This window comes from Acartia tonsa, chromosome 3 (genome assembly GCF_053477335.1).
Source record: "Acartia tonsa isolate MP-2025a chromosome 3, ASM5347733v1, whole genome shotgun sequence".
Lineage (NCBI taxonomy): Eukaryota > Metazoa > Arthropoda > Copepoda > Calanoida > Acartiidae > Acartia > Acartia tonsa.
In genome coordinates, this window is record NC_137262.1 from 2,462,825 (window position 1) to 2,480,308 (window position 17,484).

Below are 17,484 nucleotides of genomic sequence, written 5' to 3' on the forward strand. Positions count from 1 at the left end.
AACACCAGTGGCGTGCGAACCGAAGGGGGCATTTGGGGCAATTGCCCCCCCCTAGCGACCAAAACGCCCCCCCCTGCCCCCCCCCTAGTCACCGCCCCCCCCTAAATGTTGAAAAATGCCCCATTTTGCCCCCCCCTGTTCAACAAAAATGCCCCTTTTTGCCCCCTACCCTACAAAAGCAAAACTATCCCAGTTTCCAAAAAAAAGATCAAGAAATACTCAAAAAAAAATTTTTGGCGCTTCGCGCCAAACAGACAGTTACTATTCATTTAACCTTACCAAATTTTTTAATTAGTGTAGAAATTAGGTTATAATCTTTTTTCACTGAACATAACAAACCAGGTAATAGGAAGTATTTTATTTTGTATAATATAAACTTTTTACCAAAGAAATTCTGTACATCCCCAATCAAAATGTAAACAACAAATATCTAATCAAAAAGTTATTTTATATAAAAAAGAAACAGCGTTGATATTTATCTAAGCCTTTTTCACAGGGATAAGGGATAGGAAACCTGGCCATAAATTAGGTCTCGGCCTGGTTTTGAAAGGGATCATGCAACTTTTACCATTTGCCTAATTTAATGACCTTACTGGCGGACGGCTCATATTGGCTACCGCTCTAAACCAATAGTGTTCTGTGATTTGGGCTTGTTTTGTATCAACCAATCAACAATTGGCGGAGCCAATTGGTGATTGGTTGATATAAAACAAGCCCAAATCACAGATGGCGGAAATTTTAGAAGCAGACAATTCTAGAAAAAATAATGATTTCGTCTGCTACGAAAAAATAAATATAAATGGTGTTAGATCACATTAGTTTAATTATTAAATCTGCTTAGAGTTAAACATTAAAAAAGGGCCACATAGAAAAAACAAAAATAACGGGATTATTTTTTTTGGAAAGAAGGTAGCTACGAATTTTCATTTGGTAGTTTATAAATTAGATGTTGTATTTTGTATTTTAAAAATTTAGTACGGAGTTGATACAACACCTTCACCCTAATTTTTGTACAATACAACACAGTACAGATATATCATTACATTATATCCAGTATAGTATCCAAAGAACTTGATAGAATGTTACCCAAGTGCATATTTATTTATTTATTTTGAATTTTAATTAGCAATGAAATTTTCAAATAAGATTTTTACTCATTAATAAAAATGCAATACAAACTAAAATCTGTCTGAGGGAAACCCAACGATAGCTTTCTGACCGTTCAAATTACCAAAGTAAAAGATAAAAAATTTTGGGAGAGAAAAAACTTCATTTTAACAAAAGCCATTAATATATAGGTTTATAAAAAGTTATGTTTTTTACTTTAAACTAGCTACCTGAATTTGATTCTATACTTTATCTACACACACACACACAGCTTTTTCATTAGCATTTTATACGAACCATTGCGCTATCCCAAAACTGGTTTATTAGGCTAGAAATAGGCCTAGGCTTGAAATAATATTTTCCTACGTTTCCCATCCCTTATCCCTGCTTTTTCACAACACTGTATGTCTGTCTAAATGAATAACTATATATGATGTCATATTATTTTCAGGATAAGTTTATTATTTTTTTTTGTGTACATACCCTTACAAAAAGACATGTTTTTTTTATGGCAATTTTCATTAAAAACCCTTAAAACTAACTACACTCTATATTCCTAACTTGATAAAATATGCCACTTTTGTTGTCTTTAATTGATTTTAGTTCAAAGGGGGAGTAAATATTTTTAGGTGCGCTTCACGCACCGCCCTTATAATACTTGGAAACACCACTTAATCAAAAATTAACTGAGTTTTAAAGTGCCATTTAAAGAGGGTAGGATATGTTGATATAACTTTTTAGCTTCTCTTTAATTTACTATGGCTGTCAGTACGTAATGCTAAGGCCGGGGGAATATGATTTTTTCAACTGCAATTAAAGATAGAAGGCTAAAACTTAATGTTAACATTCCCATCATTATGGAGTATAATTAACTATTAAAAATTCATGGAGGTCGGACTGCTTTTCAGGACGTTTTTGGCTATTTTTGTATCTTTTAAATTTCGGGTATAGTCCCTTTTGTGACATTGCCTCTTAAGGTGCATTTTGTCGTATTTTCACAGTAGCTTTTCACCTATTTATAGCTCCTGCGGGGCCAATTGCCTAACCCTGCGGCATCCAGTATGTAATTTACTTTGACTGTCATCACACAACATACAGGAAAAAGGATTTGTGACTTTTCTACCTAAAATATATATTTATTTCAACAGATGCTCTTTAAATCTACTTGTCTGTTTTCTTATTAATGATTTTTTGTGCTTTGCTACTTAAAGATGTTGTCTTCCTTGTTGTCATACAATAAAGAAATATTTAAAATCAGTTTTACATATTAGGTTAAGTTTTGATAAATTATTTCCAAAATGAGTGTTTTTATCTCCCCCCCACCCAAATTTTTTTTAATGGGGTTATTCATCCTTCCTGCTGAGATTTTATAACATCCCCTTCAACCCATAAAAAATATTTTGTGGTGGGGGGGGGGGGAAAGGTTAAATTATCTTCTGTACTTTTTTTTCGAAGATGCTTTCTAGCTCCCTTCCCTTCGGTCATTGCAGGGTGGGGAGTAGGGATGGGGGAGAAGAGATGAAGGGGGGAGAGATGGGGGATATAAATGGGAAATAGGGATGGGGGAAGGGATGGGGAAGAAGGGATAAGGACTAGAAGGCCCATAATCAAATAATCCCACCCCTTAAAACGCCCTTATTTAAAATTAGTATATATAATCAAAATGCCCCCCCCTAAAGCAAAGTGCCCCCCCGGGGCACTTTGATTTAGGGGGGGGCAAAATTTTACAAAATCTTCAAAATGCCCCCCCCTAGACAAAGTGCTTCGCACGCCACTGTATAACACATAACTTTTACGGATTTTACCAGAAACCTACCCCTCTCTTGCTGAAAAAAAAAGAAATATGAAGATTTTATTGAATGTTCTTCCTCAAAAAGATACATTACACAAACTAAAAATTGTCAAAGACATATTTTTTCAGGAAATGGGGGGGGGGGAATAATGGACAATATATTGCACTAGTTTCCCAATGTTTTGTAACCATGATATCTGATTTGTTGGCTTAAAAACTTTAGGTACATTTACAGAATTTTGATTGGTTGACTTTGAAGTCTTTCAGTCTACAAAAGGGGTAATTTTGTATATAATCATCGTAAAAAGTAATTTTTAGTGGAGCTCAGAGAATAAGAAAAGTCCAGTAAGTCATGTAGTGACAGCACTTTTTGTTCTTTTCTAGGGGAGATTTCCTTTGGGAGGTTTGTGGTACCCTCCCCAAAAATAGTTTAACAGCTTCCAAGGACCTATGTTATTCTACATTGTAGAGGAGAACCATATCGGTTCAGCAGATAGTTAGATTCTTCGACAGACACACACACACAGATATCAGATTACATTGACAACCCAAAAGCAATCTTGACAGTAGCAAAACATTGGACTGCAAAATATCAGAAAAAATCTGGCAAAATTTTGGATGAAATAGAGAGAAGTGGTGTTGAAGGGTACGGGGGGCGGGGCGGAGGCAGGGTGACAATGAGAAAAAGGGGAAACGCCAGGTGATGGGAGCAGATACAGGGGTGTGCACAGACAATCAAAACATAAACTTCAACTGTCAAATGTCTAAAAAGCATAATATGAGCATATTTTTACTTAAAATTACAAAAATTATTTTCCTAATACAAATCACAGTGTTAAAAAAATGTTTTTATATGATTTGTTATTTTTTTTATAAGTTTGCCCTGAAAAACTCGTAAAGCTTATTTTTACACCAATTTCTTGGAGTATATCTAACCGCACAGAGAAGCTATTTTGTGCCGGCCTTAAAACCGGTTTTGAAACCCCCCGTCACTCCTCTCCCCTTGATGTTGATCTGACAAATAGGTGCTGACTACAATTTGAGCTATAAACATCACCAGAAAAGGGGAGGGATAGATAAATGGAGGGGACATAGGGGGGGGGGGTAATTAATTCCGCAAAAAAATCATAATTGCAATTTATTGTGAAAGCTCAAAATGCCTTTTCTCCTCAATTTCGATCTAAATCATTGAAAAATTCGTTTTTTGCTCTCACATTTTGCGAATTTCAAACGGTATATATTAATATCGGACGCTATAGGACACCTTGGATAGGGGATAATACTGGGGGGCAAAGGGGGGGGGGACATATGGACATATTAGGGTGTCAAAAGTTAAAACAATTGTTATCATAGCAAAGCAAACACCAATTACGCGCTGATTTCATCAAAATCTTGTCAAAAAAAATTAAGATATCAAAAATCACAATTTTTGTTATATTTTAAGTATTTTCATTATACTGTAACTTGTATCTAGGTGCACAAAGCTATATAGAGGGCAGAAAATAGCCTAATACCTTCCCAGGACCTATATGAACCTTTCCTAAAATAAAGAACTCAATCGGTTCAGCAGTTATAAAAAAAAACTTACTACTTTATATAATTTGATAAATACTTACAAAGGAGGAAAATGGTTTAAAATTACTCAACCCCACCCCAAGAAAAAATCCAAATAAGACAGATGCCTAAAACAGCATTATAATTACTTTTTAAAATGTATATTAAGCCTTTTTTAATTAGAATTAATTTTTGATCAAATAATTAAGCCGCTTTAGTCCACCCTAATAGACATCATTTAAACGAGAGAGAGAGCGAGAAAGAAAGAGAGGGAAAAGGGGGTGTGGAGGGGACAATTTTTTGAATAAAAAGCTACCACTCTCTCTCTTTTCTCCCCTTTATTTAAGTTTTGCTGCTACATTATTTCCCTTATTTGAGTTTGGACGCACTTTTAAATATTTTTATTTTAGCTAAGAAACAGACAAAAAAAAATAATAATGCTGTTAACGTATATGACGGTCAAAAATTTGGTTTCTGTCAATATCATACCTATTAATTTATTTCATTCAAGTAATCTTTTTATAGGGTAGGCTTTAAGCTATTTTAGCTCATGTATGTTCTCTCTTGGATTGACTGTAGGTATTATTTCTGCCCTTCCTTATTCCCCCATTTAATAAAAGTACCCAATGTTTTTGAACAAACAAATAACTTTGGGTACCAGTGTAATTATCAGTCCCTGCCCCCCCCCCCCTCAAATGAAGCTCAATTGTTTAATTGTATTAAAAATCAGTCAATTAATTCCAAGTATCTCTCTATCAATCAAATTCATGAGTTTGAAAAAACTCAAATAGTTATTTCTCGCATCGTATTATAAACGGCTTTCCGCGGATATAGAAAGTACAATTATGAGATTAAAACTATTTTTTTTAGCCCCGAGGTGCCAAAGGCGCCGGCTAAAAAAACTGGTTTTAATCTTATGATTGTACATTTCTATATTCGTAGAAAGCTGGATAAAATACGATGCTAGACATAGTTTTTTCGTATGGATGAGAACCGGTTCCTATCCACCGGATTCGAATGAATACGAGAAAATAATTTATTAATGATAGGAATATAATACCAAATAAAATATAAGTAAAGAGTTTAATAATAACTAAAGTAAAGAATACTGGTACCCAAAGTTTTATAACCACGTTTTCAATTAACTTTGGGTACTTATATTGAACTGTTATTGATTAAGTAGTATCCAAACTTTTTAACCAATAATTTTTAAATATTATCGCCTATATTCTTAATAAACGTCTGTTATGTTATTAGGGCCTTTAAAAGCCTTGTTTTTTTTTGTTGGAGAAAAAATAATCTTACCTCCGTCTTTCGTATCAAAGGTATCTAAAAATGAATCTGTCTCCGTTTTGATGACATCGTTGGGCGGTAGCAAGGGCGGTTTCACGTCCTCACTCTCGCCGTTATTGGAAGAATTTGTATTGTGCCCGCCGTCGCCCGTTAAACTGGACGACGCGTTGTTTGAGGACAAAGGCGGGGTGTTGCTAGAGGAATTTGTATTATTAATATCACAGCCTTGGGACAGGGGACCGTTGCCGCCCCCCGCCGTCGATAAAGAGTCCGTTCCGTTAACGGGCGGCGTGCCGGAGCTGGGCGGGCCCGTCCCGTTATTCTCCGGCGGTTCTGACTTGACGGTTGTGTTTAGCGGCGGGGAGGATGAGTGGTTGGGCGGTAGCGTTGTATTCGGCGGCGTTAGGTCACCTGTTTCTTTTTTAATATTATTCGTATCATTCACTGAGTTAACACTTTTATTTGGTTGGCTATGATTCGAACTGGGCGAGTTCCCCGGCGGCCCCGAGGCCGCAATCGAGGATTTTTCCTTTTTCATTGCGGTGTAGTCAGCGGCTGCTGTTCAGCAATTGTAGCGGCCACAGTTTTGCGGCAGAAAGGCACCTGAAATAACATTGAAATATTAAATATCTTCTACAAAAGGGAGTCGACATTAAAATGTTAATTATCTAAAGCTTTTATATGTAATTTAACCTTTATTTGATTTTGATTGGTTGGTAAAAAAAGAAAATGTTCAATCTTTATCCTCAATAAGATAGTTATAAAGAACAATTTTCAAATATGGAAAGAAAAAAAATGTGTAGAATTCAGCTGAAAATGACGTCAAAACTAGGGAATTTCAAAAGTGTATCAGAAACATTTAAACAAAAGGGCATACAAGAAGCGTAAACATAAAATCTTAATCAAGGAAAAGCTTTTAGAATCTTATTACATCGGCTACGCCCCTATTTTGATTTCTTTTATAGAGGATTGGGTTGGCTGGTCCTGTAATTGAACCATATTGGACCAGTGGTTAACACACAGTTATCCTGTTACTTTTATATAAGGACAGAACATTTAACAAAATAATCTATTTTTCTTTACTTTAATATTGGTCCTGTGATGGTTTTAAGCTATATACTTAAAAATCAACCCTCTACCCATCAAAACCATTTAGTAGTGCTAATAAGATGGCTAGGGGCGAAGCCACTAGTAATTAAATAGATAAAAATCAACTTTGTAAGAATTTATTTATATATTTTTTTATTGTATCAGGAATTCATTAGTTTAAGTGTAGGATTATCTGAGAGAAAAATATTTTGGATTTTAATTAATTACCTACATATCTTTATATCTCAATATTTTTATATTTTTTAATGATATTTTTATTGTCTTAGTAGCGAAGCTACTCTATTAACTAGCAGGGATAAGACAATGGATGATAAAATGATGTACAACCCTTATCAAGGTAAACAAAATTACCCTTTCAACAGATAAAAAAATGAAGGAAAAGTTTAAACATTGCTTATTTTTGCCAACCAATCAAAATTCAATAACAGTCCCCAAAGTTTATTGTCTATGAATGAAAGAACGCATTTATAAAATTCTTCAGTTCAATGTCCCCTCCCTCCCTAGATTAGGTAAAGAAAAGTCATGTATACATCAACTAGCGGCTGCGCCTCTATCATCTAGGAACTTTGTATTGTTATAATTTAACTTGAGACCTAAAGCAGTATGAAAGTTTTGAAATCTGGAGCATTAGACAAAAAAAAAACCTAGGTACTTTATATAATAGGTTAAAAATGACAAAAAAAACAATAACTTTATAAGGAAATATGGAAAGAAATTGTATTAGAATTAGAATTACGCAATTAAAAATAATAACTGCATAGCTAAGCATAAAATAACAAGTATCATATTAATGCACAGGAAATCAAACAATATTTATACCTATTCATAGAGGGAAATTGGACTGTTCAGTAAGATATATAAGTTTTCCGGAATTTTAATGTTAGGGGGAGATTTGAAATCTGCATCAAATTTTAAGGATTTTTTATAAAATTCGTTTTTTGTATAATTCTTTATCGAAAAGCGGAAATGCATTTTAAATTAATTAATTTTGACCAATAGGATAGGTGGATTTTAAACTACCTGCGCTCTAATTGGTTGAATGATGTACGCCATTCAATCAGAGCGCAGATTTTTTAAATCCACCAATCACAGATGCCAAAATTAATTAACTTAAATTGCATTTCCGCTTTTAGATAAAGAATTATAGAAAAAAACGAATTTTATAAAAAATCCTCAAAATTTGATGCAGATTTCAAATCTCCCCCTAACTTTAAAATTCCGGAAAACTTATATCTCTTACTGTTCAGTATATCACACTGGTACCCAAAGTTTTATAAATCCTTTATCTCATTAGCTGACTTTACAACTTTAGGGACTTGATTGGTTGATACAAACAATCAGAGATTGAAATATTAAACCAAAAACTTATTTTATAAAGAGGGTAATATTGTTTATCGTTATTAGGGCTGTACATCACCATTGTCTTATCATTGAAGATTCATGAATTAAAATTTTTATCTACGGGTGGGGTATTTTTGTTTATCATATCCCTTAAGATCCCTTTTTAAAAATTTTTATCTTTACAGGGGGGTTTATTTTGTTTATCGTAATTGGGGGTAAACATCAATTTATCATCCATTGTCTTATCCCTCAAGATTCCTGAATTAAATGGACAGTACACGAAGCCACAGGTTTTGAGTCATTACTGTGGAAGGTTAAATATAACAAGGATGACAACATCCATTATAGCGAAGCTCTGAAACGATAGGACAAACGGACATTAACTCTTGTATAGTGTCAGAACTAAATATACAAAATAAGAATATTTAGGTTTTGACAAAATTATACGTAAATTTGTTGCAAAATTTCTTAAATACAGAATTCTGTTTAAGGACATACTGACATTTTTAGAACTTGAGAGAGATAGAGATGCTTCGCTCATAATATTGTACCTTATTGTAATTGGAATCAGTAATCCAAAAATAAGATCAATCAATCATTGTAATTAAAACAGTAAAAAACAACATGTTTAAAATGGACGTACGGACAATCTGGTAACGATTATAGAATTGCGCTTTCTAAGTCGTACCTAACTACTACAGGAATCATCATGCAAAGTTTTAAATCGATAGGACAATTCTAACATGCTTAAATTAACGAAGAAAGCTAGCCGTCTCGGACGGACGGACGTACGTACGGACCGACCCTAATTATAGAAAAGCTTCGCTTTAAAAAAGGTTGCAGAAGTTCTCTCCAGTTTGTACTTATTAAAAGGGAATGCATATTATGGTTTTATGCCAGGGAGAAAAAGGATATTGGACCCTAATGTTTATTATCTTATTTGTTTGAAAACTTTGGGTACTTAAATTAAATTTTTAACTTTTCAACCACTAATTTTAATCTAGAAAGATGCAATTTTATTTATCATCTTTGGGGATAAACATCAATTTATCATCCACTGTAATATCCCTTGGTATCCCTGGGTTAGGTCAACTCAGGGATGGGACAATGATAATTAAAATAATCTATACCCCCCCCCCCCCAAGTGGTGTCCCATAGTATAGTGGTTAGTGCACTACGCTATGTTTGGGAAAATCCGAATTCAAGTCCCCTCATTGACTTTAAACTTGGTTGACAAATGCAGTCGCAATTTGTCAGAACATATTCACGCAACCTTCCCTGAGATGCCCTAAGGTTGTAAGGAGGGAGATATGTAGAAAGTTAGGATGCTACTTATCAAGCAACTTAAATCATGCCTTCCCCCGTTCATTCTTCTCATTCATATGAGAGTGCCATTAATTAGGGTGACTTAATATGGAACACCTGCCAAAACTCTAGGCCAGGGTGATGTAATAATTGAATGGCTTCCACAAGAATTGCAGGACAGCGTGTACAATACACTCAGCTTTGCGCGAAGCTTACCAATCTAAGATTGGCCAAAGGATTCTCACAATCTGAATCCTAACTTCAGAGAATCATGGCTACAAACAACAACAATAACCCTTTCTTACTATAGGTTATTTAAACAAGAGTATCTTTAGGTTTGTCGAGAAGGAAAATAGATTTAATTCCAGTGTGAAATCCCTGCATCGTTTATTTTGCTACAGGTAATGTGGCACTCATATCAAAAGTTTTTTAAGCAAGGACAATTATGTTCAAAAGAGCAAACATTTGCAAGACTTAATTGCAAGGATCTAAAGGGATAAGACAATGGCCGATAAATTGATACACAAAAATACCCTTCTGTAATTTAAAAATAGTGGTTAAAACGTTTAAACATTAAACTTAATTAATCAACCAATCAAAATTCACTTAAAGTCCCACAAGTTTTTAGGCCAACGAATAATAAAACAGCATTATATTACTTTGGGGACTAGTGTAATAACGGTTCGTTATCCCCTCACTCAATGCTTAAATGGTTGTTAAATGTTTAAAATCTAAAAATAATCAAGGAATGGCTCAAAGGTTGCTATTCTAGATCCTTTTAATATTACTATCAATGCATAAATAAAGAGGTTACCAAAAAAAAAAAAAACATATAAAAATTTTTATCAAAATTCTATGTATGAAAAAAATTCATTGTACTTTAATGAAAAAGTTGCATTTTTCCATTTGTGAAATTTGGCTACCACGATTCGAAACTTTTGTAGCATATGGCAACCCCGATTGGGAAAGATGTTTCATATGGCAACCCTGGTTGAAAAAGATGCATCATATGGCAGCCCTGGTTGGGCAAGATGCATCATATGGCAGCCCTGGTCGGGCAAGATGCATCACATGGCAACCCTGGTTGATCAAGATGCATCACATGGCAACCCTGGTTGGGCAAGATGCATAATATGGCAGCCCTGGCCGGGCAAGATGCATCATATGACAACCCTGGTTGGGCAAGATGCTGCACACTTTGAAACTTTGCTTCTCCTGCAATTTGATCTTTTCACATTGAGACACATCCATAATATGTAGGCAGGGAGTGGACATTGCTCTAGAAATTACACTGGTACCCAAAGTTGTATAACCACATTATCTTATATGTTGGCTCAAAACTCTTGGGTACAATTATTGAATTTTGATTTTAAGGTTCCAAACAAGCAGTGTCCAAGCTTTTAAACCAATAAATTCAATCTTCAGAAAGGATAATTATGTTTATAATCATTGGGGAAGATTATCAATAATATACATGCAAACATAGCTAAGATAAAATAATAATGTTTATTTAAGATGAAGTGATTTTCTTTACTGCCTCAGTATCTCAGGATTTACCAGGTTCAATGGATAAGACAATGAAAAATATGTTAATACCCCCCAATTATAATAACAAAAGGACTTCTTGCGAAAAAGTTTGGACACTTCTTAGTTTGTGCAACCCAATGAAAGGACAAGTTTATAACATTGGGGGCTATTCATTTCTTGCCCATTGTCGCCTCCCTCCCTGTATGGACTTAGCTTCCCACATCACTTAATATTTAATACAACAAGCAAATGTAATAAAAACTTTTGGCCTATCAACACACATTCCCTTACACACACACACACACACACACACACACACACACACACACACACACACACACAGATTACATATATATCTAAAGAATGATATTTAGTCAAGATTTCTTACTTATGTTTTGGGCAAAAAAAGCATGAGATGTTATATTTTGATTTTGGAATAATGATTATGTTAATGTTAAAAGTATTACTATTCTATATTACTAAATTCTTATTTATAAGTAGCAGGACCTTTGACTGCTTGTACCAAAGGATCTCTGAATCGCTGGACTAATATGGTTCTCTATTACAGTGAAACTTCTCATAGGAGCAAGGAAGGTTCATAACTATATGGGGGTAGGTTCAATCTCCTTTTCACTTAGATACCCCTGGAGGCCTTCAATGGCGTAGCAGCTAGTTGTATATAAAGCACAAGATCTCTAAGCTAAGCATCCTGAAGGTTTTAGTCTACATCCCCCTCAATTTAGCATGCTCAACTGCAAAGTAATAAAAAGTATGGCTGTTCATTTGTTTAATTATATATGCAAAATGTTATCAATCACTGCTCAAATCATATTCGGCTTTTAAGAGAATCTTCTTCATACAAAAAGTAAATAACAGTATAAATTCTATTAGGTTTATCAATTTCTAAAATACCTATGATAAATTCACTGAGTGAAAAAGTCTTTGATACTTAGTTATTTATTGAAATATATTTCGGTGGACATTGCACCCTCTTCAGTCTAAATGACATAAATAATATTAAATTAATTTAAAGATAAGTAAAAATAAAAAAATTGTAGAACTAAAAAGGCAGAAAATGTTGTTAAATAAAGAAATTAATATGATCAACCTTGTAGTTCTAATTTAAATATATAGAAGAATATTGTGTGAGTGCTGCCTAAGCTCAAATAAAGGAATCATTTTAAGCTTGGGAAGAAATATTTTACCATGGGGTCATAGAGGCGGTGTTCATACATTCTAACAAATATCTATGATCATTTAGCTTTAATTGTCAGATATCACAGGAAAAGGGGTGCAAATATCTGTAAATTATACTGGTACCCAAAATTTCATAAATACTTTTTATAAATTTTGATTGGTTGCTTAACACTAGAATTGTTCAAACATTCTAACAATAATTTTAATCTAAGGGGTAATTATGTTTAATAGTGGGGATGTACAACAATTTATCGTCCATTGTCTTATTCCTTTCATTGTAAAATACATTTGTTATTGCTGTACTATTTTACTAGCTGCTGCGCCCCTAGCATCTAGGGGCTCTATATTTGAAGGGCAGAAAAATAGCCTAAAACCACACCCAGACTTATTTTAAAAGAAATCAAATAGCCTAAAACCATCTCAGAGCCCATAAAAGGCTTCACTGAAGAAGAACCATATCGGTTCAGCGGTTAGCGAGATCCTTCGCTACAGACAAAAAAAGCCTATTACTTTATATTATAGGATATATTTTATTGGTTGGTTTTATATTAACACTGGTAGAGTGCAGCTCAGTAAGGGGAAAAAAGTGGAAGCAAATTATTAATTCAGCAGATTTTTCAAACTTTGGCAAAGTTATGTTTTGGAGCACAGGTTTTTGTGAGCTATACAATATATACAACTTGGTATTATCTACATTTTACAAATTAATCCCTTATTAAATGTGATTAATGTTATTAAACAAGATTTCTTCCAAACTTTTAACCATTTATTTAAATCTACAAAAGGGGCAATATTGTATATTTTCAGTGGTGATGTACATCAATTTATCGTCCATTGTCTTATTATATTCAACAAAATCAAATTTTGACCTTTTTAAATGCTAGAGAGAGACGGCTTCTAAAAGTTGCAGAAAAGGTAAATTTAGATATCTTTCAAGATGACGTATGTTTGTGCTGTTTTGCAAACATTTTAAATCCGGTAGATATTTACATTTTTGACCTCATTACATTTAATTTGCACCTTTTCTTTATAGTAAAATATTTTTTTCTTATTAAAGCAAAATATTTTTGTGTCTTTTTGTTAAGACAATATCTCTTACAGAGGGTGGCATTCTCCCAAAATAGACTAAATCATTCCATGAACTATCAGTAAACTTCCCTGAAAATAGTGAAACTATCTGCCGTGCCGTTTACGAGATTTTAAAGGACACTTACCTTATACAATTGGCTTAATGGATATTCTAAGATATTATTATAGAGTATAAGAAAGTATTATAGGCGAATCTATTCTATAATTTACAATTTCTAAAATATCTTATTTTTAGATTATCAGCCTACTGTAAAATGTAATATTATTAATGGATGTAGAATATCCATGGATATTATGACAGGGGAAAAATTGTCGTCAATTTAGCTCTTTACCTTGGACATTATTTATTGGTTAGTTCGTTCATCCACTAGGAGTGGAGGGAATGGGGTAAATTGAGTGGACAAGGGGGATCGTTATTTTAGCCAGCTTCAAGCTTCACTTCATTACATGATAATCTGGTGTTATATCCAAGTAATAATAAATCCATTGTTAGTAAGCTAAAATCCAGAGAAATATTGTAAAATGATAATATTTTGTTGAAATATTTGAGTTAGGAGGTGGTTTGACAAGAATTTAAGTTATGCATATTTCTTAACACTCCTCCCCCATACCATTATTTTAAATTTCTTAATTCTGGATTTTTCATAAATTCCTTCAAAAATAAGGTCAATTTTGCATTTAAATTAAGGAAATTATCCTATTTTAAGTTTTTATGTTAAGTCAGTTAACTTTAAAGGTCCATGGATGGTTTTGTCTATTTTAAGCCGCCTCCCTTCCCTTTGAATTAAGTATTTCTAGATATTTATGTAAAATGGAATTGTCCTATTGATTTTAAACATTCATGTTTTAACAAGAATTTCAAGTGTATAAATAAAAAAAATAAAGTTCCAATTTTTTAGGTACTTTTATCTATTGATTATATACCTAAATATTGATTTCTAAGACGACTAGACATAAGTAAATATGAAATAGGAATGTAAAGAAGTTGGTCTAAAAATATCTTTCTTTCTATTGTATATTCTAAGTAAGATGACAAAGTGTTTGCATTGATGGATTGTAAGTGTGTGTGTGTGTGTGTGTGTGTGTGTGTGTGTGTGTATGTGTGTAGCTTTGTTCTAATAGAAATAATAAAATGGATAAATATTAAATTAAGTTTACCTAAATAATTTTTCTACTTTCTTTATAAATGGTGATTCATGAGATATGTTATAACTAAATTCGTTTTTTTCTCAAAAAGGCATAAAAAGCAAAACTTAAAACTGAAACTAAAAAAGTAAGTATGTCCATGTCTCAAATATTCTTAATTTAAGCAACATAACAACATATCTAAAATAATTTTTCCATTTAACCATTCTAAATGTCCTTTTAAATATTACTTAGGTATTGTTTGTCCAAAGATTTGTTTCGTAAGAAAAGCTGCTTTTAAGCAGTCGAAATGCCCTGGATGTCTTATACTTTACTAGCAGCTTCGCCCCTAGCCTCTAGGGGTTTTGCCCCAAGAGGTATAAATATATCTTTTATTACCTGGAGATTCCCCCACTCCACCACTATTTTAAATAATTTTAAAAAAATTGGTGGGGGGATTTTTGTTTTTAGGGGGGTTGGCTTGGGGTTGTCCCACCCCCCAAGAAAATAGCCTAAAACCACCAGAGGACCAGTAGGCATATTCCCTGAAGAGTAGAATCCGATCGGTTCAGTGGTTACCAAGATCTTAAGGGACAGACAGACAAACAGACATTATTCTACTTTGTATTATAGTCGAGATAACGATTTTAATGTTGATAAGAGAAATCAGAGGTCTTTCTTAAATAACTGCTGAGAAAATCTCATATCTTAATTTGCTACTTTTTATTTGTAATGTCCATAAAGGTTATTATATCTACTATAGTGTGCAAAGAGTTTTCTCCCATGTGTTGAAGGCCTGAGTCATTCTACCTTTAATTTCAAAGGGTGAATGGGGGCGTTTGAGCTTATGATATTAATAAAAAAATTACTGTCTACTAAAATGAAAAGGCTTCTTTTCAACAAGAACATTTTAGCCTCATTTTGGACAAGGTAAACGAGCCGTTCCTTACAAATCATATTGTTTCATTGTGCTTGCCTGATGAGAACTGATAAATAACACCACCCCTTATTTATTAAAATAATTGGGGGGGGGGAGGGGGGGGGGGGTTATTTTTATCTATACATAACCCCCTGCGCCCTGCGGGGCCCATACCTGCAGTGAATTAACGAGGCAGGGCTTAACTTAATATAAAATAAACAAACAAACAAACAAAAAAACTACCCCCAACCCCCCAAACCTTATTTTCCATTTATTTCAAAATATGGTATGGGGGTTTCTTCCAAACTTTGGCATAGGGGTGAAAAAAAAGAGTAATTTTTGCTACAGTTGACCAATGGAAAGTTGCCCCTTGTTACCCCAGTTTTTTAAGTGCAAAGATGGGATCTACTGCAGTTCACGGTAAAATATTGCTGGTAAGGAATATTTCCAAAAATCTATGAATTTTAAAGGCTGCTAGCTGCCAAACGGCTAAACGTACAGATCATACCCGCACACCATTTCAAGCGGCATAAGAAGGCCTACAAATAATCTGGAATAGCCAAAATCCAATGATGCACAGGGAAAGCTACACTGTCTAAAATAGGTCTTTCTCGCGCATTTCTTTGCACTACGAGATAATTATGCATTATTGATTTATGGCTATTCCAGATTATTTGTAGGCCTTCTTTTGCTGCTTAAAATAGTGTGCGGGCATGATCTGTACGTTCAGCCGTTTGGCAGCTAGCAGCCTTTAAAATTCAGATTTTTGGAAATACTGCTTACCAGCAATATTTTACCGTGAACTGCAGTAGATCCAAAAGATGAATTTAGAATAACCAGGATGTCAAAGAAAAACAGTTTTATCTATCTATCTGTCAAATCAGGGACTTTAAGGGATAAAACAATGGATGATAAACTGATGTACATACTTAATGATAGCAAACAATATTACCCCTTGAGATTTAAACTATTGTTCTAGTTTGAAGATTTAAGATATATTAAAAAGTTCCAACTTTTTTTAGCCAACCAATGATAACCTGGTGGTAATGACACTTTAATAATGAAACTTTCACTGCAATGTCCCCTCCCTTCCTCCCTGATACAAATCAAAGAGTTGTTCAATCTATCCATCTATTGTGTCCATTGAACTGATGAACAACAGCGAACATTGTGGTAATATACATTTTTTATTCCTATGAAAGGGATAGTTGCATGAAGTGCATTTAACGAGATTGATAGCAAGCATAAGTTACAAGAATATCATCTAACATATATATTCTTGTATTACAATAAATAGAAATCAATAAGGCATCACTGAAATATATTGTTCATGCTGTTTTTGTAAATACAAGACAGCCGTTTCAAGTGTAAAGCTGTTAGAAATAATAAGCTAAACACTGCTAAGTAGCCAATGAATGAACGTGTATAAAACATTGGGTAACGGCTTAATTTACAGAGAACCGAACAGAGCGCAGCGTTACAGACAAGAAAGAACAGACAGACTGACAGAAATAAATATAACGATCTAATTATACATGCTACTTACAAAAGTATAAATCTTTGTGCACAAAATATACAAAACTTTAATGCATTTTTTGTTCATCAATGATTTAAAAAGTAAATAGTTTGTACAGAAATAGATAAAATATCAAGTTGTAACAAATTCAAGCTAAAAGATACATTAAAATGGAAGAAATTTAAAATAAAATTATCATATAAAGTAGAAGGTTTTTTGGTCTGAAGCTTAATATTTCAAAAATTAATGAAAATGAATGTTCCTTCTAACGGAAGCCTTAAACAGGTCTAGGAATGGGTTTAAGCTATTTTTTTTATATTTAATATGAGGTCTCTAAATGCTGATTAATTAAGAACTAGAAATTACTTAATCAATAAAAAATATTCTTCTTTTTTAAATACTTTTTCATAAAAAAGTTAACACGAACGACGAAAAAGAAATACAATATGTTTAGATTAAATCTAAACATATTGAAGTTTTACCAGGAAGGCGGGGGGACATTGGACTGTAAATTACACTGGTACCCAAAATCTAATAACTATCTGAAAAACTTTGGATACTTTAATCAAGGGGGGGGGGGAAGTTTTGACACATTTGCGTAAACCTGGT

General features: G+C 33.5%; 1 protein-coding gene across 17 annotated transcripts in view; it reads right to left on the reverse strand.

Moving 5' to 3' along the window:
• The window catches only part of LOC145313047 (uncharacterized), a 154,599-nt gene that overhangs the window by 58,795 nt on the left and 78,320 nt on the right, over positions 1-17,484 (reverse strand). For all 17 annotated transcript variants that reach the window (XM_080152302.1, XM_080152293.1, XM_080152289.1 and 14 more), the window contains one exon: positions 5,759-6,349. In XM_080152302.1, the coding sequence (XP_080008428.1) occupies positions 5,759-6,284 (526 nt within the window). In that variant the 5' untranslated portion in view covers positions 6,285-6,349. The remainder of the gene's footprint in view (positions 1-5,758; positions 6,350-17,484) is intronic.